Source organism: Astyanax mexicanus, chromosome 10, assembly GCF_023375975.1.
Source record: "Astyanax mexicanus isolate ESR-SI-001 chromosome 10, AstMex3_surface, whole genome shotgun sequence".
NCBI classification, from domain to species: domain Eukaryota; kingdom Metazoa; phylum Chordata; class Actinopteri; order Characiformes; family Acestrorhamphidae; genus Astyanax; species Astyanax mexicanus.
Genome location: NC_064417.1, coordinates 46,848,600 through 46,876,569, shown reverse-complemented (window position 1 = coordinate 46,876,569; position 27,970 = coordinate 46,848,600). Strand labels below are relative to the sequence as shown.

General features: G+C 39.1%; 2 protein-coding genes across 2 annotated transcripts in view; one reads left to right on the top strand and one right to left on the bottom strand.

The window, feature by feature from the left end:
• Positions 1-27,970, top strand: part of arhgef6 (Rac/Cdc42 guanine nucleotide exchange factor (GEF) 6) — a 233,886-nt gene that overhangs the window by 73,848 nt on the left and 132,068 nt on the right. The window lies entirely within an intron of this gene.
• On the bottom strand, positions 111-17,417 carry tmtops3a (teleost multiple tissue opsin 3a). Its single transcript, XM_007238925.4, has 4 exons — positions 16,918-17,417; positions 10,848-11,176; positions 7,360-7,593; positions 111-3,946 (listed from the first exon to the last, which is right to left on the bottom strand). Exons 1-4 carry the CDS (start codon positions 17,288-17,290, stop codon positions 3,761-3,763), a joined length of 1,122 nt encoding a protein of 373 aa, XP_007238987.3. The 5' UTR covers positions 17,291-17,417; the 3' UTR covers positions 111-3,760.

The window sequence follows — 27,970 nt, the reverse complement described above, 5'->3', positions numbered from 1 at the left end:
GAAATGCAGAGCTGGGAGGATGAGTCAGCGTGTCTCCTCACGGCCATAACTTACAGAAAAGATGCACCAAGCGCGACCGCGACAAGGATGTCTGCGTAATTGGAATTGATATAAACTTAGCAGAGCGCGTGAATCACACTCCTCTGATTAAACTGCTTAGACAAGGATTTTCTCTGATGTCAGACGAAGTTTGTATCGACCTGAACATACCTTAATGGATCAGGATGCACAGTATTAGACAAAAGTTTGGACCCATCTTCTCATTTACTTTTTATTTTTTCTACACTGCAAATGGAAACTGAAGTCATCCAGACTATAAAGGAACACATATGGAATCATGTAGTGACAAAAAAAAAAGTGTTACACAAAATAAAATGCTCCTAGGAGCTGGTAACTCTGATTAACATATCCTGTCTATCAGAGGTAACTCTTGCTCTTCTTTTCCTGGGCGGCCCTGATGAGAGACAGTTTCATTATAACATTTTTGATGGTCTTTGTGACCTCACTTGAGGATACTTTAAAAGTTTTGACATTTTTTGGATTGACTGACCTTCAGTTCTTAAAGTATTTTTTTTTCTTTACTTAGTTGAGTAGTTCTTGCAATAATATGGCTCGATGTCATTAATGCTCCATTAAAGCTCCAGTTTCACAAGGAATTGCAGTGTTAAACAGTACACAGATAATAAATTCATATGAAAAATGGTGAATGTCTGTTCTTTTGTAACATCTCCGAAATTTTCTCTTTACAGTAAAAGGAAGAAAAAAACATTATTGTGCATTAATATATCAAGATTTTAGTCCAAGTCATTTAAGACACAATGTAACCCCCTCCAACATTGAGATGGCAACAACAATAAACAACATACAGATCATAACTGTCCTATAAAAACCTCAAGTTAAATATCTGCTGTTTTTAAACTTTTTTAATATACAGTCATTTAAATCTTACAGCTATCCTTTAAAATATTTATGATGAAATTTACAATAAATAGACCAACAGAAAATCTCAAAAAATGATATTTCTAAGGGATATAATGTTTTTGCATGACAGTGACAATACATAAATATAAATATGATGCACATATTGAAAAACACAGTTATGTTAATTGTACATGAGAAGGCACAAATGTACAAAAAAAATCTATTTCAGTCCATTTGATCCTCTGACTGTAATCAGTACATACTTACTGTATTACTACATTTACAACACATTTTAAGGCTTTTATCTGTTTACGGTTTTAAATTATTTAAAAAAAATTGCAGAACTCGATTTATTCACCACTTTTAAAACATTTTCTAAGAAGTTCTGTATTTATTTTCCAACAGAATTTAACCCTTTAAACTTTGAACAGTAGTGTGCACCTGAGACATCAAATTATTAGATTCCTTTATTTTTCTGTACAGATGCTGTGAGTCTGTGCATCAGGAGACGAGATAAATTGTGCTTTCTGCTGAATACAGGAGCTCCTACTACTGGTATTAAGAATTACTGCACCCTGATTTTGCTCTGCTGTTCACTCTCCATAATATCTGTCCTCTATAAAACACTGCTGACATAGCTTTCATTCATTATCAGAGTAAATCAGAGGTTGAAGAAATTTGAAACCAGACTTTGTTCTCTAGACGAATCTCAACAACTTTTATTACAATGAGAAATTTGCGTTTCATTTTGCTGTATTTTTGTAAACATGTATCTGTTCTAATGTGATTTGTAGTTTTGAAAGCAAAGACTCTCTTCTTAGTAGTGATATAAATTGTTTTAAACATTGTTTTTAGGTGCATAAAACTTCTGCAAAATCATGTGACTTTAATTAATTATACCTGTCACTTTTAACATCCGTTCAATTCTGAAATTTAACATTTTTCCCTTGTTATGGTCTTGTTTTTGTTTTTACTGTTAAGTACTGTCACTTGTTATTACTGTAATAAAATGTTTTATAAAAATACAGATCATTTCATAATGTTAACTGAGGAGATATCATAATGTTTTAGAGTGTGTTTTACAGTTTTCTGCTTAATTCAATGTTTTTTGCTGCACCCATGAGCAGTGAAGTGGAGAAAATAAGCACTCTACTGGACAACTGGTGGAGTTATCTCCACTAATAAGCCGCTCTGTTTAGCTGCTGAGATCAGCCTTCACAGATCCTACTGTGGTGAGGCTCATTATGAAGTTTCAGATAACGATGCTGCTGCATTTTTGCACTTTGTTGTGGGTGTGTGGGTGGATGCTGTTATTAAACACAACCTTTCTGGACCATCAACCGCACTACAAGACACCACACTACTGGTGTTCCTAATATAATACATTGATTTTTTTTGTTTGTTTTTAGTTTTTTTTGTGAATTGCTTGACTGTGACAGAAAAGCACTGATCATGTGATCTATTTAGTTGTAATTTAAGAGTCTTTTGAGATACAAGGCAACATTTCACAGGGGGTTTCTCCAATGAGCGTTTATCACTGTTATTTTACATTTATGGCATTTAGCTGACGCTCTTATCCAGAGTGACTTACTTTCTATTATTATTGTAAATAAACTGCCACAAATATATACTTGGCAACCAAGATGTTTGTACATTTTGATTAGGCCAATTACCATACTGTTTTCGGAAACTGGGGTGTTGACACAAGTAATACAGGTCAATTGTTGATTATACTCAACAACTGGGGTGTTGGCACATGTGACTTGAGCCAATTCCCATACTATTCTCAGCAACCGGGGTGTTGGCACATGTGGCTCTGGCAAATTCTCATACTATTCTCAGCAACCGGGGTGTTGGCAAATGCGTCTCAGCCCAGTTTCCATACTATACTCGGCAACCAGGGTGTTGGCACATGTGGCTCTGGCCAATTCCCATACTATTCTCAGCAACCAGGGTGTTCTCATACTTTTCTCAATATGGCACATGAAACACTCAACAAACATTTAGGCCAGAATCTGGCCTAGATTTAAACTAGAGCCAATGCAACTCAGGCTCAGCATGTGGACATTATTTTTACTACCTGGGAATAATGCAATAGTTCCAAAACAGAGAACTGAACTGATGCACTGGAGCTAAACTAGTTACCTGCTATAGGTTTTGTATAGTAAAAAATATTTTTTTTAGCATAAAAAAACCCACAAGTCTACATTATGTATATAGAAAAAACAAAAAAACTACATGTATCACATTGCATGTATATTACAATTATTTACACCAATATACCTTATCTGTAAACATGTCCAAACTTCTTTGTGTGTAATTTACACAACTTAGCATTCATCACATTACACACAACAGAGCTGGACACACTAGATGGCTTAATTAATGTTAAACCTTAGAGTAAACAAAAGAGATAAAGTGATGCAAGCGGTCATTCCCCTACTCCTAAAGCCAAAAATAGCAGCATTTTTATATTAAGCATTAAAATTAATGCTATTTATCTGCCTCTCTCAACACTACCTCGCTTGCTTCTTCCTTCTTTTTCTTTACAACATTTTTAATGCACGCCACTCGCAACAAGACTGAGTGCAGTCAGACAGGGCCCCTTTTAGAGAGGTCTCAGGTTTTTCCTACAGTCACTGCAAACGTTACACATTGACACTGCTGTAGTTTGAAGTTTGTCAGCCTTCAGGGGGATCCCACTGGCCTGCAGTTCCTGGAAGTTGCCCACAGACCCCTGGGTCTGTCCATCATCCTACTCTGATTAGTGAGCAAAGTCAGGATGTCCCATTTTATGGCAACAGATGCATATGAGATGAACAGAATGCCATTCTGTCCATCAGGGCGTGTAGTGAACCACTAGGGACAGGGTGCGGCACTCTCTCGCCGGGGAAAGCTTACTGTGGCTCCAGGGTCTACAAAAGCTGGACGCAGGGGCTTCCTCCTTGCTGTTGTGTGGGGGGTTCAGGGTTTGTATAGAGGGCTCTGCTCCACACTTTACAAAAGCTATGAAGCACCTGTAGAACTGATACACATACACACATAAGGAAGACTATCTTAGAAACGCATACATGTTAGTACATACTTTTCTATACTATGTTGCCTCTTTATTTTTAATCAATTAATCAATCAATCAACCTTCATTTAAACTTGGTGTACATCGAGGGTGGCCCTCATTTACAATGTAGCCGAGCAGCTACATAGGGAAGGGATTGACAATTAAAAAAAAAAACAAAATAAATAAATAATAATAAAAAAACTGCATTTTAATAAGATAATATTAAAAATATTTAAAACAAAAGGTAAAAAAATAATAAGTATGAATCATAAAATCATATGTAAAAAATCTAAGGTAATAAAACTAATATAAATGCAACTACAGATGATTAAATAAAACTAAACACATAAAAGAGTCTTAATATAAATAAACAATAACTAAAAAACAATCAAAGAAAAGAAAAAACATACCAAAGGTCAGCTAAAACTGTGGCAAAAAAAAAATGGCTAGAGTCTAGGAGTTTAAAATGATTGAGTGACACCAGTGAGCTGAGTTTTTTAGAGTTTTATGTAGTAAATTCCTGCTCTGTAGCTAAAAGCAGATTTTTCCAGTTCAATAAAAACTCTCGATAGCTGAAGGGTGATCCAGTCACTGGAGTGAGTCTGGTAGGTTGTGTTCTTTTTTCCTTTTTTTCCTTTTTTTCCTTTTTTTAGGATCTCGATCACACTGTCAGACAAGCTGCATATTCAACAACCACTCAGATGTCATGTGGATTTAGAATAAACTGAGGCTTAGTCCTCTCACAATTTGTCAGCATAACAAGTGACCTCATTGCATTTAAATGTGCCATCACAGTTGGTGGCTGTCATCTTGGACTATTAAAAAACAACAATTTCAAGGGTTCATCGACTGTTGATCATTTACTTGAAAAAACAGCTTGTAAACCACAAAGGTCAAAAACAACTGCAGTGAATTATGCAAAAATGCAAATTAGTCAACTGTGGGGTTTAAAATGCCTTAGAACAAGCATCTTATGGACACAGGAACTTTAAAACTATTAAATGCATGGGAAAATTAATTATCACTCACAAAACGCAGGATGACATCCAGTGACCTACAGAAATAATGGCATTTTTTGCAAATAAATGCACTAAATGGCAGTATGTTGGTGTCAGCGTTGGATTCTGCTTGAATATAAAGCTAAATAAGATGCTAATGTTTGCTGAGCTTTTCTCCAGACACATTTCCATTCCTTGGCCTAAATGCACAGTTTAACAAAAAACTTTAATTGGAAACAAAAAACAATTAATTTAACATAATGTGGACATACATAAAATCTAATTTTCTTGAAAAAATATGAAAAAATAGATTTGCCAAGTGTATCATATTTGATCTTCAGGACACTCTAAAATGTGGATTAAGCCTAATCTTGGATTAAACTTCAATGCCCCTGGTGTTTCACCATTAAAATTACCGTATTTTTCGGACTATAAGGCGCACTTAAAAACTTTTAATTTTCACAAAAATTGACAGTGCGTCTTATAATACGGTGCGCCTTTTGTATGGATTTTACTCGTCAGGTTGTAAGGAGCAGTAAACACACACTCCGTGCAGCATTATAGAGAGTTTCAGTGCTATACAGAGTCCAGAGCCGTGCAGCTCCGAGGCTGAGCAGCAATAGCATTAGCTAGATGCTAACCGCTAAGCTAGCTAGCTTATTCACTGAGATCAGTATTATCTAAATTTTACTCGTCAGGTTGTAAGGAGCAGTAAACACACACTCCGTGCAGCGTTATACAGAGTTTCAGTGCTATACAGAGTCCAGAGCCGTGCAGCTCCGAGGCTGGAGCAGCAAATAGCATTAGCTAGCTTATTCACTGTTCAGAGATCAGTATTATCTAAATTTTACCCGTCAGGTGTAAGGAGCAGTAAACACACACTCTGTGCAGAGCAGCAATAGCATTAGCTAGATGCTAACCGCTTAGCTAGCTAGCTTTTTCACTGTTCAGAGATCAGTATTTTCTAAATTTAGCACTTTTAATACTGCTGGAGCAGTATTATTAGAGTTAGATGCTAATCGCTAAGCGTTCACCGTTCAGAGGTGAGTTATCGGCCTGTAAGTCTGTGCTGCTTTGCCTGGCTAGCATTAGCTAGATGCTAAGCGCTAACTCTCTCAGAGGTGAGTTTTATCAGCCTGTAATCTGCTTGTTTACAGTGTTAAAACAAGCTACGGGGGACGAATCGCTAGCTAATATCTCACTGTCTTACCAGAACACGCAGGATTACTCAGTGTAACGCTGTCGTTTAAGTTTGGGTTAACTTTACTAGTTTAGGTGACTAGCTAGCGTGCTAGCGGATAGCTATGCTAACGCTGGTGCAGCAAGCCTTAGTGGACATCTGGAAATCTAAGCTTACTGTAAATAAACTGAAGCACGTTACTCACCCAAATAAACAGTTTTCAGGAGAGGAATCTGTGTAGATTAATATCCAGCACTCGTTTGACTTTGAAAGAGCTAGATTTATATATACTGAGACGCTCCACCGGCAAGCGACCACCCCCGGTGGGGGAAGGGAAACATGGCTCCACCCCTGTTCACTTTGATATAGGCACCCTTTCTAGTGTCACTTAACGCGCCTTATAATGCGATGCGCCCTATGTATGGAAAAATAGCAGAAAATAGGCGTTCTTTGATAGTGCGTCTTATAATACGGTGCGCCTTATAGTCCGAAAAATACGGTAATACAAGCTGAAGCTTATCTGGAGTCTGAGATCAGCCCATTATCTTTGGACTTTTGTTTGTTACATCTGTAGTTTATTAATCTGATAGCTAATACTGAGCTTAAGGACTGGGGTTCCTTTAACAGCCATCTTTCTGTCCTTTCTATGCATAATACACTTTCTAAACACTGTTTATTATGGATATCTGTGTATAATAGGTGCTCAGTTTGGTGATAATATGAAAAATTCAATATAAGAACTCAAAAAATTCAGTTTGATTTAGCACATTACATCATTTCAGATTTTATGACTGCTCATACAGAGTATTTTGTCTGCCACCTTTTATTTAAATTAATATAATGCAACTGTTTGATATGAATATAACTGTGTTCTGCACAATTGTAGCCCTGCTACCTTACAGATTTCCAGCTCATCCTCATGTATTCAGAGATTTAAAAAAACTGAGCTCGAAGGAAAACGTAGCGACTCGGTTCTGATACATCAGCTCACAGACGCCTTGTGCTGATCGACATTGCCCTAGGAGTGGTGAGAGAAAAGAGCACATGGCCAATTGTGCTCTCTCGGGGCTCCGGCGGCTGATGGCAAGCTGCATGACCGGGATATGAACCAGCAATGTTCCGATCATAGTTTTTGCTTAGTATGTAGGATCTCTAGGACCAGGATTGGGAATCCCTGCAGTAGAATTTTGTTTATCACTTACCTGGTTGTTGAAGAGCACGTATATAACCGGATTGATCACTGTGCTGCTCTTGGCTAACACTGAGGGCACCACGCTGGCAACTGGCGTGATTAGTCCTTGCTTTCCAAAGGTGGCCATCAGGGAAACCACCCCATAGGGCATCCAGCACAGCAGGTAGCAGGACACCATCGTCAGCACCATCAGTAGAATGTGGTTCTCCCGCCTTTGTGCTGACAGCAGATTGATCTTAGTCACCTGCAAGAACAGAAATACTTTAATAGGTCATTCATTCAGATCATCAGCGAATATCTTCTGTCACAGTTTTCTCTTTGCATTTGTTTCCTGGTGTTGAGCTTTTTTTGAGTTTTTGCCTCCCGTCATTATTTAACACATTTCTAGATTTCTGTCTTAACCAGTGTGCCGTGAACAGAGAGCCCCTCAATTATCTCACAGCAATGAAGGCTTGTCTGAGTTATGCCATCACTCTCACCTCTTACGTGTTTCATTATCATTGAAATGAAAGTATTCATGCCACACTGAGATCACACTGAATGAGGAGGGCTCTCTCATCCATGTAATGACCATGCCAATGTAGACATCTTTACTCTATAGAAAGCTTTGGACACCAGATTTGGGAATCTTTGGAACCATATGAATGCAGCAATGTAAAAGCAGCAGGGATCTTTTAAAGGAATCTGCAGAAATAATACACAAATTATAGCAAACCACAGACTTACCCTATTTAACCATGATGACATTGGCCTGTCATCAAATTTTAGCTAGTAATCCAGCTCAGAAAAACAGTTAGTATCATGGGTAACTGCTCAAACCCAGCTGAGGCTGGCTGCTGTGCCTGTTAGCATCTGTTAGCACAGATAGTAATTTAGGGAGCATGTGATTATCATTTTCACACAGAGTTCACCACAGAGTCCAGACCTTAACCTTATTGAGAATCTTTGGGATGTGCTGGATGGAGAAGAGCTGCTTTGTGCAGTGGTCAGACTCTACCATCATCAATGCTGCTGCAAGATCTTGGCGAAAATGAATGCAACACTGGATTGAAATAAATCTTGTGACTTTGCAGAAGCTTATAGAAACAATGCCACAGTGAATGTGTGCTGCAATTAAAGCTAAAGGCGGTCCAACCAAATATTAGAGTGTGTGACCATTTTTTGTGAGCAACTTTTCTTTTGGGGCCAGGCAGTGTAGGTATAGAACAATATGTGAAGTTTATAAATTGGTATCAGAACTGAAAAAGGTTGGTGCAACACTCCTTCTGCTAATTCATTACCTGTGTAAGCTTCCTGTCTTTTCTTTTGACTTTTCCCTTATGCTACTCAGCAGAGTTCAACCAATATTACATCCCCATTTTTAAATATCCTTGCCCCATTTTAGCATGCCTCAATTGCTTTTAGGTTACTTTAAGGTGAAGCATACGACAAAAATCAATTCTGTTGGTGTCACTGACGTTATGAAAGTAATTACTTGCTCAGACATGTCACCCCACTGACTGGCACAGTTCTGTTCCCCTGTAATTCACCCCGAAACTTGCATCAGGAATCTGCATATGTGTTTCTAAGAAAAGCCCCAGGATCAAGGTCGGCGACCTACTGGTACAGATTATGGATGCGGCTCTCTGCATTAATCAAGAACACTGCGCGGCTCTGGTGGCCAAACACAGCAAATCCAGGAGGAAATAAATGTTATATAACTGCTCGTTACCCGTAGTAACAGGTCAGACTTTCTAAAAATACTCCCACTCGGTGATTCATTCATAGAATAACACCAGAGCCGAGAGCTGAGACGGATCGTCATCGATCCGGGAGCCTAATTACATATTTCTTCAGTTAAGGCCTTTGTTTATGTAAGCCCCCTCAGGCGGGCATGAGTCACTGAACTCCGAGGGTTGGCGGACCTTCAACACCCGCTAACCTCTCAGCGCTTTCTTCTTGGGTCCTTTAGGTGGGGAAGCAGCAGCAAATGAGTCCATATATTTTAAATAGAATCAGCGGTGGTCTTTATATAGACAGAAAAACATACTGATGGAATACTAATTGGCGCTCTGTTGGAACACCTTGGTGCGGGTTCTCTGGTGTAGGACCACTAATTGGCACATGGGGAAAAGTGTAAACTGTTTACAGGAGCAGTACTGCCAGCTTATAAACTTTATAGTTGTATCAATTAAGATCTATTATTTAGTAAACTCAGCAAATACACATCCAGAAGGAAGCGTGGGATTTCAATGCTATTCAGAAGGACTGATATGAGCAACAATTGGCCATATTTATTGAGCTGCACATACAGAAGTAGTGTGTAAGACAGCATGAGTAACACATGTAATGCAACATCTCAGCACGGATTTATTAAGGTTCCTAATGAAGTCCTGTGAAAATCCAATCCATGCAGTTTGAATACTGTCATGCAGTTCCTGCAGATTTTGCGGTAGGGGTGTAGAAATTGTTGTTAGTGCATCCAATAGTTTCCCACACATTTTCAATGCAGCTGACCATTAAATAGTATTAGTGGCTTCTAGCCAAGGTCTTGAGATGGCAGCAGTATGTGGACGAGCATTGTCCTCCAACCAGTGGCAGTTTCAGAACTGCAAAATGCTATTCCAACAGAAAAAGCATTGTCCGATTGGAACAGTGTGATGATGCCCACAGCTGTTATACTATGCTACTTGAACTGTTGGTTGCGAATATTTTTAAGATTAATAAATGACATATTTTACTAAACATTGGTGTATTAACAACATTTTTTCCCTTTAACTATTAAGCTTTCTTTTCCACTGCTTTCCAGGACTAATAAAATCACTGTATTATAGTTGCATTAAAAGCTTATCTGCACTGCAACAAACAAAATCCTAGCAAGTAAAAGGATCTAATTTCATGGCAATAAATCCCATTTCTTTAATTGATGATATTTTTTTAGTTACTAAGCATTATAAATGTAAGATTACTTTGCTTATTTTAGTAACATTTATTATTATTACTTATATTATTATTGGCCGTGTTCTTATTAATACTGTGTTTTTTGCCTCAGGGCAACATAATGCAGTTACATAGCAAGGAAATCATGGTAAGCATTTGTTCTTATTTGTTTTAGGAATATTCATTATATGAACAGGGACCCCAAGCACTCAAACAGTAGACAAAAATCATACTATAGAGGGTTAATAAGCCTTACTTCTTCTTAATTTTCCCCGTATTTTAAGTGATTTGAACTTAAAATAAGCACCAGTCAAGCCATTCTGATTCTTGTGTCCAGATTTAAGCAAACAATTTGCATCTTACTTTACTCATTTTGAGACTTTGGGATTACTAAGAAACATTTTTCTTACATTATTGGTAGATTTTGTGCTTAATATAAATAAATATGACTCAGTTTACATATATATTTTGTCTAGTTTTTGCCAATTGATTTTTTGCAGTGTAAATAATTTTTTGACTGTGTGTATAAGATATCTGATGTCTATCCTCAGATAAGACTCCTCCCACCCTTTCACTCACCCCTTTAATGATAAAAAGGATCTTGCCATAGCAGTACACCATGAGGAGCAGTGGCAGGACGAGGCAGAAGATGAACAGGCACACCACATACGAGACGCTGCTGGGGGATCTCTGGTGCCACTGCACAGAACAGGTGGTTCCTGGACCTTCAGGCCCATAGCTGCTCCAGCCTAAGAATGGAGGCAGAGTCCACACCAGCGAGTAGAGCCAGGCACCCGCCACACAGCGCCAGGCTTTACGGAAATCTGAGGTGTCCGGTTTGGTGGCTCGCAATACCGCCATATAGCGCTCGTATGACAGGACAGACAGCGAGACTAGAGAGACGATCCCTGAGGAGCAGAGAGAAAATAGTGTATGTCAAATTATAACAACAAAAAATAAAGGCCACAAATGTTGCCTTTCATCCCACTAATTAGGGGAAAAGAACACCACTGACCAGTAAGGGTGGGCGATATTTCCCTAAAATATCACAATATTTCATGGTATTTTCGAGATAACAATACTCTTGGTGATATGACAAAAAACTGAATAAAACTATTATTTCAAGACTACACTACTGCAACAGAATGAAAATTAAATATTATTAATACATACAATTTGTTATGGCGCACCCCTATCTGAGATATTAAAAATACATATTATCAGATTTGTAACAGAAGTCAATGATCCAGAATGTCATGATACTAATAATGCACTCCTAATATCTCCAAATATCCAGGATTATTAAAGTAAAATAAATAATACTGGACAGATAAATTCTGTCTCTAGTAGATATATAATGGGAAATGAGAACAGTGTGAATTTTTCTTTTGCTAAAAACAGTATAAAAAAAAAAAGTAGTACCCTGATGTGATAATTAGGGGTGGGTGATATGAGACGATATTTCAGGGTACAATATCGTTCACGATATTTAAAAAAATATTGGCAATATTAATGTGTACGACACAATATGACACACCACTACTGACCAGATACTATTTGGATGAACCAACTATTCTTTTCACACCACTGACCCGATGCACCTGCTTCCCTATGTAATATATACATAATTCATGCACTGGAGATTTATACCTTGTTGGCAGAGGTGGGAACATGTCCTAAGCTGCAAGTAACAATCAGACTCATTCTCTTAGTCCATCACTCCAGCAAACCGCTCTACCAGCACAACAGGTGACTGGTCTATCTTTATATGATAAAAATGCTCAAGTCAAGTCACTAAATGAAATCCCAGCTAACGACTTAGTCAGTAGGACATTTTACGAATGTTACAGTTAACGTTCGTAGGACATTTAATCTGTCAATTTTTCTGGATGTTCTTATGACTTTTTTTTTATGGTAACGCTGCTGCAATGTTAATTGATTTAACTTTTTCATTTTTATTTTTGGGAATGTTGCATTTAACATTCTGAGACTGAAAGTAAAAATGTTACATAAAGAAATGCATAATTAAAAATACTGAATGAATCATGATACAGACAATAAGCTAAAAGTTTTTTTAAAAGGTGTAGAATGGTGACACTGTTCATCAGAAAGAAAGTCCTTTTTTCTCATGTTTTCAGTGTCAGCACATGAGAAAGGATAAAAAAACATTTGAGTTTTGTTGTTTTTTGTGGGCTGTGAGGTGGAATAGGTTAAAAAAACACTGGGTCAAAGAGACCCAGTTAAACACATGATCTTATATTTTTCCATGCCCTGCTGGTGTTTGTTGTTTTCAAGCATATCACTAGAAAACCACTGGCACACTTTTCTGTGAGACTGACACTAATTTAAAAAACTAAAACACTCCAATCAGCCCTACGCATCACTATGGCAGTGCTGTGCTGAGGATGGTTTACCACCTAATTAATCTGGACAATTATGGTCCTATGCTCATCCCTTTTCATCAGTGTGAGGTGTAGAGGAGCGCACAACAAACAGTCAAGTATAAAGCAATGTATTTTATATAACTAAGAGTAAGTTAAAAGTAATAAACTGGCAACTCCTTACAGGTCATATACTGATCTTGATCAACTGTTTTTAAATGTACTTGCCTACAAGGGAGTGATTTCAAATGGTGGACATTTAAATAACATTTAACACCTTTCCAGAGTTCCTTTTTAACTTACAACGATGTTCGTTTAACTCCCAAAACTGTTAAGCTAACACTGAAAAGAGTTATTAATGATTTAGAATAAGAGTAGTCAATCCATTTAACTAACAATTGCTTATTCAGGGAAAGTGGAGTTAGTGGAGTAGATAACTGAATACATTACAGATCTGTACATTGCAGTTGTCAGTTGAAAATGATAATTTGGTCTTATAACCTACAACAGATTGGCCAGGCAAACAACCATTAAATAGATAAAAACTAAATACCCAAGGGAAAGTGGGCAAGACTGTATACTGATTTGGGAAGGATAAATTACGCCAGAAGCCAGTAGGAAAATTACAAAAGAAATGTTAGATAGACTTTACCTTTTTTTATGTGACTCAGCTGTTCAATTGAGATAATATTTACAGATGTATTAAGTAGAAAATATTATTTTTTTGTCAATAATTGGGAAACAGGATGGTGTTGATGTCTTGCTGTGTCTAACCAAAGAATTACATGGGCAAAGTTTAATTGAATGTCTGAGGAGTAATAAATATTGTTTACTTGAGATAACACTAAAAATTTTAAATTGAAACTGTTCAAATTGTTAAAAAATGGCAGAATACATTCACATGACATGCTACTGATTAGCAAACTATGTTAATATTAGTGCATAGTAGAGACTGAGTGAGTAGTTTCTATCTTACTGTATTTGGTAAAAGCAATTTAGTTTAATAAAATCCTTGCCTCCGTCCACTAGCTCCCTGTTCATTACACAGTTCAATTTCACCTTTTTTATTTGTTTAAAGGCATTTAATGGAGCTGTACAATCCCAAATCTCAGAGCAATCCTATTTTAATAGTAATTTCTAATAGAGTGGAATAGCAGCACAACACACTAACACTCCATCACCCGGCAGTGCTGCGAATGACCCACCGCCCCAATAATACCTGCTCTGAAGTGGTTCTAGGATATTGCTATCCCATGACTTTTGTCACACTAGCGTGCGTAATGAGTCTGGCTTGGCCCAAACCCTGTCAAAACCACCTTGGTGACATTTTAGCAGTCTGAGTTGGACTGAATGTGCCTTAACTCCTCTGTAAAACTTAAAGTCATAGTTGAGTCATGGGGGAGAATGAAGGGGTACAGTGCAATCCCACCAGAGCAATTATGGAGCCCTAAATTTGTTGTATAATGAAATGTCAGAACTCAAGGGGAACTTGATTGACGTTTCATAAATGAGGATTGAGAACATGGATAATTTGGGTAAACAGTTCGCAAAGTGACTAAAACAGAACTTCTTCATTTTCTTAGAATCCCCAGAGTGGCAAACAAAACAGAGGCTCGTGATATGAAAAGATTACTTAAGTTTTTTTATTTTTAGAAATAACAATAACTGTGACTGTAAACAAGCCAAAGCTTCCAATGCAAAAGCACATGGGCACAGATCAGAGCACAAGATCAGAGAAAACAAAAACAAGCTCAAAGCCAAAAAGAGACAAATTCACACCAAAAATTCTCATTACGCAACGTTCGCAGTTGTCAATAATTCTTAAAGTCAGAGGTAAGAGGAACAGGTGTAAATTCTAAAGGCACAGGCGTTGCAAATCAGTACTCAGGGGAAACTGGGGTGAGTGATCAATCTGTGTTAGTAATGTCATGGTGTGGAGCATTCTGGGAAATGTAGTGAGGCAGGTTAAGAACTTTGGAGTGTGACACATTTCCATTGTCTAGAGTGTACCTAGAATCACTGGGAATCACTTCAAAAAGCTAATGCAAGCTGCAATGCACATGCTGCACAAATTACAAAAGCATGGCTGCAGGAGAAGAGGGTACAGGTACTGGACTAGCCTGCCTGCACTCTTGATCTGTTCTGATCTGTTTAGTAAAGGAAAACTAATTGATCAACATGTGTTTAAAGTGAGTTTTTATCAAACCTAAACCTGTACAGAAGTTAAAGCTCACCTTCCGCGAAAATCCGATTTTTCTTGTTTTTTGTGGAATACAGTAGGTCTCTCCGAGTTGAATGTGTACACCTGCACATTAAACTGTTTTGCAGCCCCCATTGTCTGCAGGAGCTAAGCAAAGAAATCCCCCCTCCCCCCCTCCGAAAAACGGGTGAATTTTGAATTATCTTTCTGCCTACGTAGGCAGAAACTCACAGACCAGCCCACCTTGGCTCGAGAAACTCCCATAGGCAGAGCTGAAGCGACGCAACATCACCGCTCATCAGTTAAGGTGCTTGCACACTGCACGCGGTAGGTGCGGCGCGGTATGCTGACCCCCATAGGATTCAATAGTGTCTAGAGCGGTAGAGCGGTGCGTCGCTGCCGCGGAGCAGAGCGGAAAGCGGCGCGTTTCCCCGCCCATAACCACGCCTCCACCGCGCTACCGCTTACCGCGGGCAAAGTTCAACATGGTTCAACTTTGACCTCGCGGCAAGCGGTACCTCGGCAGAAAACGCATGACGTGAACTCACGCGACTAGAGAGAAACTGTAGTCCAAACAACAATAAACGTGCGCGAGAGACTAATAATAGCGATTAGTGAATCCCCTCAGCTGTACATCACTTCCCTACACTCATATAGAGATAACAGGAGGAAGAGAAGAATCAGAGCTTTGTTCTGAGGCTGAGAAACATATACAGATGCACAGAGGCTGTAGAGACTCAAAACTACAAAACACCGCTCACAGAGGTGATGGGTTTTAGAAAACTCCGCCTATTATCAGCAGGAGACGCTTGGCGTCAGCAGCAGCGCAACGCACCCGCAACTGACCAGCGTAGAGCAGAGCGGCAGCACAGCGGAATGCCGCGCGGCATACCGCGTTCAGTGTGCAAGCACCTTTAGGAGGTGGGAGGCAGTGAGCGGCAGAGCGGTGGAGTGGCGTCTCAGTGCTCCTAGCCAATCAGAGGAGAGATATTTGCATGCTGTTTGCATGTATGAATATTCATGAGCAAAGCTGGAATCCGGTCATTTTGGACACACCCCTAAAACAGTTCATTAAAAAAGAGCTATACAGAGACACCTGAGCACTTTTTTTTTTTTACAAAAACGGCTCACATGTCATTCATTCATACTAGAGACCACAACTAGACATTTTAAAATGAAAGAAAAAACGACGGAAGGTGAGCTTTAATAACAAATAAATCTTATAATGAATTACTGGTTGTTTGCAAAGGTTTTGTATAGCCACTTAATTTTGCCTAATGCAAATGGTTAGCCTTCAGTGTTTTGTGTTTATGATAAAAACAATAATTATATATTTTTAAATACAATTTTCAATCAGAAAATTTGAAAGTCAGAAAAGTTAAATGAAATAAGTTAAATTAAATAAATAAAAGGACAAAATAAACAGGTAAAAGACACATACAGTGATTAAAACTAATACTTTTATATTTTTAAATATGCTTTTCAGGCAGAAATATATAAAATAAATAAAAAGTTTAAAAGGCCAAAAGGCTTAACTGAAAATAAAAAAATAAAAGGACGAAATAATTAATAAATGTAAACTTAACTAGAACAGTTACAGGCTGTGGAACTTGGTTAGAAATATCTTAACAATATATATTAAACAAATTATATTAATAAATATAATAATAATCGATTATCAACCTGCTATAATTTATATTTTATGCAGAAATAGAAGATGCTAGTAGCCAATAGGAAAGCTCGCACTGAGCTGGCTACCCAATCAAAACGCATCTCAACTGACAAATTTGTCAGCCCTATTATTACTACAGCTAACTAGCTAACCTACTTAGCTTAACTAACGCTAACTAACTTAACAGTTAGTTTAATACATTTCCAAAACGATATACTGATTAAAACCAATAATTTCATTTTTTTTAAAATATGGTTTTCAGTCAGAGAACCTGTTTTTATCATGAAATGAGCCCGCGGAAACCTTTAAACGAAGTTTTTAGCTCTTGTACGCGAGCTAAGCTAACTGTAGCTAGGTTAACTAACGTTAGCTAATCAGTAGAAAACTCCGACTTACCGAACAGCGAGTTGGCGAACCCGTACCACTCGCAGCCGCTCTGCCCCAGCAGCCACCGGCCGTACAGACTGGAGGCGAAGCTGAACGGGGTCCCGAACAGACACACCAGCATGTCGCTGGCGCTGATGTTCAGCAGAACCACGTTGATGGGGGTCCAGAGCGAGCGGAACCGGGCGAACACCAGCAGAACCAGCAGATTGTTGAAGCAGCCGAAGAAGAGAATGAAGCCCAGGCAGACCGCCACCACCGAGTGCCCGGTCCGGCTCAGGCCGGGGGACCCCGGGGGCGCCGGGGGGTCTCCGGCACTGCCGCCCGCCCCGGGAGGAAACACCGAGCCGCTGCCGTTCCCGCTCCAGGAGTGGATGACCATCATCACTACTGTAAGAGTGAGTGTGTGTGAGGGGCGCTCATACACTTTCTATCCTACACACACTTTCTGTCATCACACACACAGCTCTTATCTGTGCTCAGAGACTGACTGCTAACTACCTCAGTGTGTGTGTGTGTGTGGATCAGGAGCAGAGCCACAGCCAAAGTCCCCCCCTCCTGCTTCTTACACACGTAAGGAGTTTTATTAGTGGAATTAGATAGTAATACTCTTTGGAAAAGATGCACACACACATGATGCGCACACACACACCACCGGTATGCATGAAAGTAAAGCAGCAACTATTGTGCAGCACCTCCAGGAACTACTTCCTTCAAGACGCTGAGAAAACAATTCCAGGTGACTCTCCCTCATGAAGACACTGAGCTTAAAACACCAAGAGTGTGCAGAATAAATCAGCATGTGTTCCTGTATAGCTGCAATGTCTTCAATAATAAATTAACAATGTAGAAAATCATAAAATATTAAAAAGAAAGAAAACTCATTAAATGAGAAGTGGGGTGTCCAAACTTTTGACTGGTTCTGTATATTAAAGTGTTTCAAAGAAAAAAAATAAAGTGTGAAATGGACTTCAGGTGTAATGAAACATGATAACAAGTACATTTTTTTGTTGAAAAGCCCACTCTTGCTCTCCTCAATCTTCCGAAATACATCACTTTCAGCCAATTCTCCCAACAAGCTTACAGTGCTAGTGATGGGGGCATATTGTTGCCAATGTAGAGAATTTGCTATTTTTACACCATTAACAAGCTCAAAGGAACTTCACAACCCCACAACTTCTTCATTGGTAGAATTCTGAGGACCCTACCATTTAAAACAAGACACTGATAACTAGTGCTGTGCGATATGGGGACGATAGAAAAGTGTCTATCATGCTACTTACCTTCTATCATCCCTATCATTTCTACAGTAATTTCATCAATTATTCATGCAAATATATAAAGTAGGCTACGATGAAATGTATTAGCGTGGTCACTTTGCATAAACTCGGTTTATATAAGTGATGATAAAGTAATCTTCGCAAAAAAACTTCATAATGTGCTTTTGCGGCATGACGCTGCTTTACGTTATTTGACGGACATGCCGGTATGCGACATGCTTTACGTTATTAAACTCATAAGAGCTGAACAATGGAGACGCATTGTTCTTTTGAAAAAAATAACTACTGCATCTACCTCATCTGTTTTCATTTGATACATATACACTGCTCAAAAAAATAAAGGGAACACTCAAATAACACAATATAACTCCAAGTAAATCAAACTTCTGTGAAATTAAACTGTCCACTTAGGAAGCAACACTGATTGACAATCAATTTCACCTGCTGTTGTGCAAATGGAATAGACAACAGGTGGAAATTATTGGCAATTAGCAAGACACACTCAATAAAGGAGTGGTTCTGCAGGTGGGGACCACAGACCACTTCTCAGAACCTATGCTGTCTGGCTGATGTTTTGGTAAGTTTTGAATGTTGGTGGTGCTTTCACACTCGTGGTAGCATGAGACGGACTCTACAACCCACACAAGTGGCTCAGGTAGTTCAGCTCATCCAGGATGGCACATCAATGCGAGCTGTGGCAAGAAGGTTTGCTATGTCTGTCAGCGTAGTGTCCAGAGGCTGGAGGCGCTACCAGGGGACAGGCCAGTACACCAGGAGACGTGGAGGAGGCCGTAGGAGGGCAACAACCCAGCAGCAGGACCGCTACCTCCGCCTTTGTGCAAGAAGGAACAGGAGGAGCACTGCCAGAGCCCTGCAAAATGACCTCCAGCAGGCCACAAATGTGCATGTGTCTGCACAAACGGTTAGAAACCGACTCCATGAGGATGGTATGAGGGCCCGACGTCCACAGATGGGGGTTGTGCTCACAGCCCAACACCGTGCAGGACGCTTGGCATTTGCCAGAGAACACCAGGATTGGCAAATTCGCCACTGGCGCCTTGTGCTCTTCACAGATGAAAGCAGGTTCACACTGAGCACATGACAGACGTGACAGAGTCTGGAGACGCCGTGGAGAGCGGTCTGCTGCCTGCAACATCCTTCAGCATGACCGGTTTGGCAGTGGCTCAGTAATGGTGTGGGGTGGCATTTCTTTGGAGGGCCGCACAGCCCTCCATGTGCTCACCAGAGGTAGCCTGACTGCCATTAGGTACCGAGATGAGATCCTCAGACCCCTTGTGAGACCATATGCTGGTGCGGTTGGCCCTGGGTTCCTCCTAATGCAGGACAATGCTAGACCTCATGTGGCTGGAGTGTGTCAGCAGTTCCTGCAAGATGAAGGCATTGAAGCTATGGACTGGCCCGCCCGTTCCCCAGACCTGAATCCGATTGAGCACATCTGGGACATCATGTCTCGCTCCATCCACCAACGTCACGTTGCACCACAGACTGTCCAGGAGTTGGCGGATGCTTTAGTTTAGCATGCCCAGGCGTTGTAGGGAGGTCATACAGGCACGTGTAGGCCACACACAATACTGAGCCTCATTTTGACTTGTTTTAAGGACATTACATTAAAGTTGGATCAGCCTGTAGTGTGTTTTTTCACTTTAATTTTGTGTGTGGCTCCAAATCCAGGCCTCCATTGGTTAATAAATTTGATTTCCATTGATGATTTTTGTGTGATTTTGTTGTCAGCACATTCAACTTTGTACAGAACAAAGTATTCAATGAGAATATTTCATTCATTTAGATCTAGGATGTGTTATTTGAGTGTTCCCTTTATTTTTTTGAGCAGTGTATATTGCTGCACTAAAAGGTAGTAATTCTCAATTGTGAAATTTTGGTTCAATGACACTTTGAAATAAAGTTGGAAAAAAGTAAGCAATGATAATATTTTGTCATATTTTTCGAAGAATAACTGAAAACAATCAATTTCCATAGTTCTGCAGGTAATTAAAATTCCTTGATCCACAGTGCCGCATGCACAAAGTACACACACCGTAGAAGGTGGACATGGGTGGGTGGGTGTTAATTTTCCATGCAAACAGACATTCATCTCTGGGAGAAAAATCTAATCCACATTTAAAGCAGGAGACTCCAGAGGGATATGCGACAGGTGAGTACAGCGTTCTTTATCTTCCCTGGTACGTTGTAAAAGTCATGAGACATTTGGCATGTCAGTGTAAGCACGGTAGTAACGGTACATGTAAACTTTCGGGACCAGACCAAGGCTCAATTTCTACAGTTATAGTGTTAGTAAGGAAGTCATTGCAAAGATGGTAAAACAGGCCATGCAAAACTGCTAATAGAATAAATTTTGATCAGTAGTATTTATTGCACAATATTTGCAATGTGTTTCATCCATATACTTTGACATAGACATGCTAGATTTTGCACACCAATAAAGCAAACTTTAAACTGACTGTCAGGATATGAAGTCATTTAGGGTAAGTATAAAAAAAATCTGTATTCTGTATTATAGAGGCATCAATACAGAGGCTCTTACTCTCCCCTAAGTGTCACTCTCTGTGACACTTTGAACTAAAGTTTTATATTAATTGACAAAACATCACAATTGACATCACAAAAACAGAGCACAGATGTTAAGGCAATAAAAGTATGTGATGGTGTGCTGGCTGTGATATAGATTTTGAACTAACGCTGCTGCCACATCTCGTCTCGGTAACTGTGCAGCTATCTGTCGAGAGCATCATTAGGGGTCTGAGGGACACGCTCAGCTGTCATTTGTCAGACTTCAGGCATTGATTACATTCTAAAAATAGCAGAGGCCTCTGATTGGCCTCTAGGCTTTATGTCTTTTGTTTCCTCCAGTTTTTCTCAACTCTCTCTTTAGTGAGGTACCAAGGTACTGTGATTTATTGATTACCAATCACTGGTGATGTAACATGCTCCAGTAGTAGCACACAGGCCAGAACATATTCTGACATGACAAATGTTATTGGAAAGGAAGAAGTTGTCATTTCCCATGACTTTTGCCATGTCCTACGTAAGCTGAAGAAGTCTGCACTGACCTGTGGTTATTACCTGTAGGTAATGCTAGAGTCGTTTCAGAGCTAAACTGCTAATATAATGCTATTGCTGTTACTTTTGTTGTATTCATGTGTTGAGTAGCCATCTTGTATCCTTAACACAGGGCTAGTGAGACTGTCCCGACTTTTTAAAAGGAAGGCCGACTTTTGCGGGGACTCCTGTTAAAATGTCCTACTTGAAACTTGGAAATTACAACATCCAAAAAGAACTACCTTTCAGGGCCCTCAGAATTCTACCATTAAAGTGTGGAGCTACTTTAAACTTGTTAATGGTTTAAAAATAGCCATTTCTTTGTATGGCCAATGCTATGCAAATCATTGTAAGCCTATTTGGAACATCAGCTAAAAGCACTGTATTTCGGAATGCTGGGGAAGAATGGAGGTGGGCAATCCAACATTTTGTACTCATTATTATTGTTAACACACCTAATTTACTTAGTTGAATAGTTCTTGCCATAATATGGATTAGAACATTACTCAAATAAAGCTATTCACTGTATACCAACTTTACCTCTTCACAACTTTACAACTGATGCTCTCAAACATTAATATTAAAAGAGTGCTTGAGTTTTTTTTTCAGACAGGGTCATGTGGAATTGTACATAAATCATAATAGAAGTAAAATTTTATGTCACAGCACCTGTTTCTAAAATAAAGAGCATCCCTGTTGTTGAAATGTCTTTAACAATTCTTTGCAGCCAGTGGCAGTTTAGCATTTTCCATCTCTGTGATGAAGTGAATACCCATATTTTGCTCTCACGTTTACTCGAATAACAAAACCAATTAGAATTAGAGTCCCTAATAAGCAATAACAATAGTAATATGAGCTTGTGATTATGCCAGATTGTTATTTAGCGCAGGGCTACTCTTTACTCTATTTTCAGGTTCTTATCCACCTGATTCATCTACCTGAGTAGGGTCTGATCATTATGAGTTCAGTCAGGCATGCTGTTTGATCTGGTAAGGCACTAAACTGTGCAATCATGCAGAGAATTGGATTCCTTTGACTGCATAAGATCCTCTACACTTAAAGGGGACATGAAACATTTCAGTTTGTACAAGTTTTCTAAGGGATTAAATATAATGGAATTTATTTGGGGGGGAATGTTTACACACTAAATTATAATATATTTATTTTTGTTACGTTTGAGCTAGGGCGCTGCCATGTTGCCCGTGCAGCGCTGGTGACGTCACGAGGTTGGTTGGTTTAAGATCCCAGGCATATAACTTAGCTAGAGGAAAAGCGCTTATTGTTTGTGGAGATTATGGACCACAGCAGGTACTACCATCCAGTTAACCAGCTATTTTATATACATTTAGCTATTTAACATGTAAGGTCCAGAGTCTATTAAGACTGAATGAAACGAACATGATTTAAGTGGATATTGAAACACCAAGGCGCTGTTTGGTTGATAAACTGTTCAGTTTAGAAGTTAGAAGGCTTACTGGGTACTTAGCTTCATCTAGTTAGTGTTAGCTAGTTAGCTAGCGTTGGCTAGCTATAATAAGATAGCTAGCTAAGTAGCTAACGCTAGCTATGTTCTCTTTAAATTGTCATTTGATCTAGACTTTCGGTAACGGTACCTCTCGCTGCTCTGCTGGGTGAGCGCGTTGTTTGGCTCGTTCCGTTTGGCTCGTACAGCTGCCGCTCTCATAGTAACGTTACACATTCGGACGGTCTGTACATCCCAGCTGATCAGAGGAAAAATAAAAAACGGAGGAAAAAAGCGTCGGACTGCAGCTTATTTATCCGGCGCTAATGCTCCTGACTCAAACCCCTCTCCTTCACATAGTCCTGGTCTAGAAAGTGCTCGCCACTAACCCCTAGCATTGCAGCTAACCGGAGGATTCTCACGCTTCAGCGCTGCGAGCCCCCGCTGAAGGTATGAAAGTGAAAGTGAATATTTCTCATTCCTCACCCTATTAAATTTCACTACTCCCAGTATTACTACACACAGGGACAATACAAAAGTGCCCCCCCCCCCCCGCTCTGCATTGAGTTTTGGTGTGGATTTTATGATCTATTGAGGATCTAAATTACGGTATTCTCATAGATTATACAACCCCTGGCAAAAAGTATGGAATCACCAGTCTTGGATGAGCACTCCTTCAGACATTTCATTCTGTAAAACAAACTCTGATCAAAAACATGATACAAAAATAAGGTCATTCCAAAGTGCAACTTGTTGGCTTTCAGGAACACAAAGAAATGAAGAAAAAACATTGTGGAAGTCAGTGAATGTTACTTTTATTGACCAACCACAGGGAAAAAATATGGAATCACTCAATTCTGAGGAAAAAAGTATGGAATCACTCAAATTGAAGGTAGAAAATAAGGACACACCCAGTCAATTTCTTTTCCCTAAATGGACACCTGCCTCAGATTAGATCTGCTCGTTAGTCTGCAGTTAAAAACACCTGCAGTCATGACACCTTGGAGGGCTGCTGGACGAATTAGAGTGGCAAGAACTATGGCTCCAACAAGAGAAATGTCTCTTGAAACAAAAGAGAGGATTGTGAAACTTCTTGAAGAAGGTAACTCTTCACGCATGGTTGCTAAAGATGTGGGCTGTTCACAGTCAGCTGTATCCAAGATATGGACCAAATACAAACAGCATGGAATGGTTGTTAAAGCCAAGCGTACTGGTAGACCGAGAAAGACATCAAAGCGTCAAGACAAGCAACTTAAGGCCATTTATCTTGAAAACCGAAAAAGTACAACTAAACAGATGAAGCATAAATGGGAAGAAGCTGGAGCCAATGTATGTGACCAAACCGTAAGAAATCGCCTAAAGGAAATGGGATTTCAATACAGGAAAGCTAAAAGAAAACCATCATTGACACCTAAACATAAAAGAACAAGACTGCAGTGGGCTAAGGAGAGGCAATCATGGACTGTGGATGACTGGATGAAAGTTATCTTCAGTGATGAGTCAAGAATCTGCATTGGACAAGGTGATGATGCTGGAACTTTTGTTTGGTGCCGTTCCAGTGAGATTTATGAAGAGGCCTGCCTGAAGAAAACAACCAAATTTCCACAGTCCTTGATGATATGGGGCTGCATGTCAGGCAAAGGCACTGGGGAGATGACTGTGGTTAATTCTTCTATCAATGCACAAGTTTACATTGACATTTTGGACAGTTTTCTCATCCCTTCAATTGAACAGATGTTTGGAGATAATGAAATAATTTTCCAAGATGACAATGCATCGTGCCATAGGGCAAAAACAGTGAAGGCATTCCTTGGAGAAAGACACATTCAGTCGATGTCATGGCCTGCAAATAGTCCAGATCTCAACCCAATTGAAAACCTGTGGTGGAAATTGAAAAAAATGGTCCACAAGAAGGCTCCGACCTGCAAAGCTGATCTGGCAACTGCTATCAAAGAGAGTTGGCACCAAATTGATGCAGAATACTGTTTGTCACTCATCAAGTCCATGCCTCAGAGACTGAAAGCCGTTAAAAAAGCCAAAGGTGGTGCAACTAAATACTAGTGATGTATTTTTAATCATCTTTTGTTTATCTGTTTTTCATGATTCCATACTTTTTTCCTCAGAATTGAGTGATTCCATATTTTTTTCCCTGTGGTTGGTCAATAAAAGTAACATTCACTGACTTCCACAATGTTTTTTCTTCATTTCTTTGAGTGTTCCTGAAAGCCAACAAGTTGCACTTTGGAATGACCTTATTATTGTATCATGTTTTTGATCAGAGTTTGTTTTACAGAATGAAATGTCTGAAGGAGTGCTCATCCAAGACTGGTGATTCCATACTATTTGCCAGGGGTTGTAGTAGTGAGGCGTTCGAGAACCAACCTCGTGACGTCACTTTCAGCGCTGGGACAAGATGGCGCTGCCCTTACTTAAAAAAATGACATTTAGATTGCTTATTATTTTAATTCCGCTTCACTGACAACTGTTAAACTTCTAAAATTTGTTAGTGAAAATACATCTTGTGAATTATACTAAATACTTGAAGTGTTTCATGTCCCCTTTAAAGCTGGTTCATTATTCACTGATGACCTGTCTGTAAACGGTTACTTCCTGTGAATACAAAACACAATACTTTAAATTGGCTCCTAGGCAACTTCATACAGAGCTGCGGCCAAATTTGGCTTGTCCGTCTTCATCGCTGTCTTCGCTGTGTGGCTCTTATCTAATTTCCTTCTCTCGCCATTCTTATATTCCCTCGTGCTGAACCAAAATAAACCAAAATATTATCCATGATGGGGTGGCTTAGTTTAGATGTTTTATTATTTTCTGCAATTTGTCAAATTATTTTGTAATTGCAAACCAGGTTGTATTTTTTTTTAGCTTTCAGAGACAAAATTGCAACACTTGTTTAAAAGCTCCACACTGACATGCCAAATATCAGAAACTAGAATCATGTCCCATGACTTTTGGCATGTCCTAAAATTATATTGGGATCAATAAAGTATCTATCACCCACTAAGCTGTCCACTGTGGGTAGTAATGCCTTTTATGGTGCATATTTCTGTTATACAAGTGCAGAGGTGTCATGTAACAAAGTATACATTTTTTATTCCTTATTACCTAAATCTATACTTTGCTGGAGTAATTGTTGACTTTTTTTTTACTTCTACTCCTTACATTTTCACACAATTATCTGAACTTTCTGCTCTTACATTTTAAAAATAGCCTATAGGATGAATCTGATTGTGGTTGGATGAAAAGTATAAACATATACCATTCCGACACCCTATTGGTTTATACTGTGATCCATCACACCTGCACACGTCCCGCCCCCCCACACTCCAGCAAAGATACTTGGCAACTTAGAAGATGTATGTACTATTTTGGATATGCTTGTTTTCAACATTCGACAGGGACGATATATCTCTAACATTAGACTACATTTTACCAAAATATCTCAAAACAACATTTTAATAGCAAAATGTAGACAAAATAATTTTAGATATATTATTAGATAGTAGACAGATTTATTCTGTCATTAGGCGAGGACCTGTAATTAATTTCTTGTAGGCCAATTGAAACATTAACGGTGGTGAACGAATGTCAAAGCATGCCAATTTTTTTTTCTTCTGTTAACATCCTTGCTCTGTGTTTTGTAAATTAAATAATTAATTCTTTAGATATTTAGTAAATATTTGACCTGTTACATTTTTTCTATCTCTATATTATATAACTCATCACCCAGTAATCACCATAACTTTTTGCACTAATGGTTTAGTCAGGAAACCTTTTTGTCCAGACCTCCCTGTTGTATTTACTGCAGGTACATTTATATAACTGTTCCCTATGGCTTCATAATACAGGTTACTGTTTTATAAAATACAGCTTCAAACACATCAAAGAACACATCAGCCGAGTGCAGAATAGATACTTACGTCTCTGCAATTTAAATAACTGTAATTTATCATTTTGAATCTATTCTACACCTTTTATGTTCTAAGGAATGTGTGTTTTGAGTGTGTGTTAGTAAGTCACTTTCTAATTATTCTGGTTGTTATTGTAAGAAAAAGTCAATGTTGCAGCTTTAAATGTGGATCAATTAATTGTCTGTTGGACAATTCTAGCCAGAAGGTGCTGGTCACAATTATTACCATTCACTGTGCTGTCCACATGTATACACAAGTGAAACTGTGGCTTGAGAAAAGTTAAATTCCAACACAACTTCAGAAATGGAAAGTCCTATCCACCTCGCACCCAGAATCTTTGCTCCAACACCTGTAATTCATGCAGTCTTGCCATGAGCATGCTGGCCATTGTTCAGCCTCTCTAACAGGATAGCACTTCACCACTTATACAGATGTGGGAGTTCCCAGGCCATCCCCATGATGAATATAAATACTGATGTTCCATGTACATGGAGGGAAAACTGATGTAATACTGATTTGACAGATTTCATGAGTATCATTACCATACTTATCAAGTTGGCATATAACCATCCTGATGCTTATGACTAAAATTACAGACATGTATTGTTTAGTTTACAGAAGGTCCTAAAATAAATGTCCATTGTTGCTGCATTCTGTCAGGTTTCAGCCTGTAAAGACGACTCACCTCTGCATGTACCGCCTGGCTTAACGCTGACAAAAATCAACCTGAGTCATTTGGGTCTCTGTAATTAAACCCTATCATTTCAGAAATAACACATTACCATGGCAATAGGCTGGTTGACATCAGGCATTAAAGGTTATCATGAAATATTATTGTTTCTTAATGTCACAGAAATGCGGCGTTTCTCGTTTTTAGAATGGCATTCTTGTAGGCTGGGAGACTAATTGAGTTTTGTGGTTGACGTTCCTGGAGGCTGAGCTGCAGACAGTTTCTGAATGAGATATATAATGGATAAAGAGCTGGAAGCTCTGTTGGACAGGGGCGAGGGGAGAGCAACAGATGGTGTTGAATCTATTAGGCCACCTAAATGCCAAAGAAGTCGTGATATACTTTCTGTCTTCTTCTTGGACAGCAAGTCCAAAACATACTGTTTGTTATTCCTTTGGCTTCAAAGTTGCAATGAGTTACAATTTTTGTCATGTTAATGCATCACTGTCAACTGTCAAGCCAACCTGCCTTTAATTTAAGTGTATATTCACTTGATTTATTGTCGGTTTGGCTGTTTTCAATAAGAAACACAGCCACGATTTAAAATGTTTGCATAAGGGGGCGTGTTCCGGCAAGAATTGTTTGAATC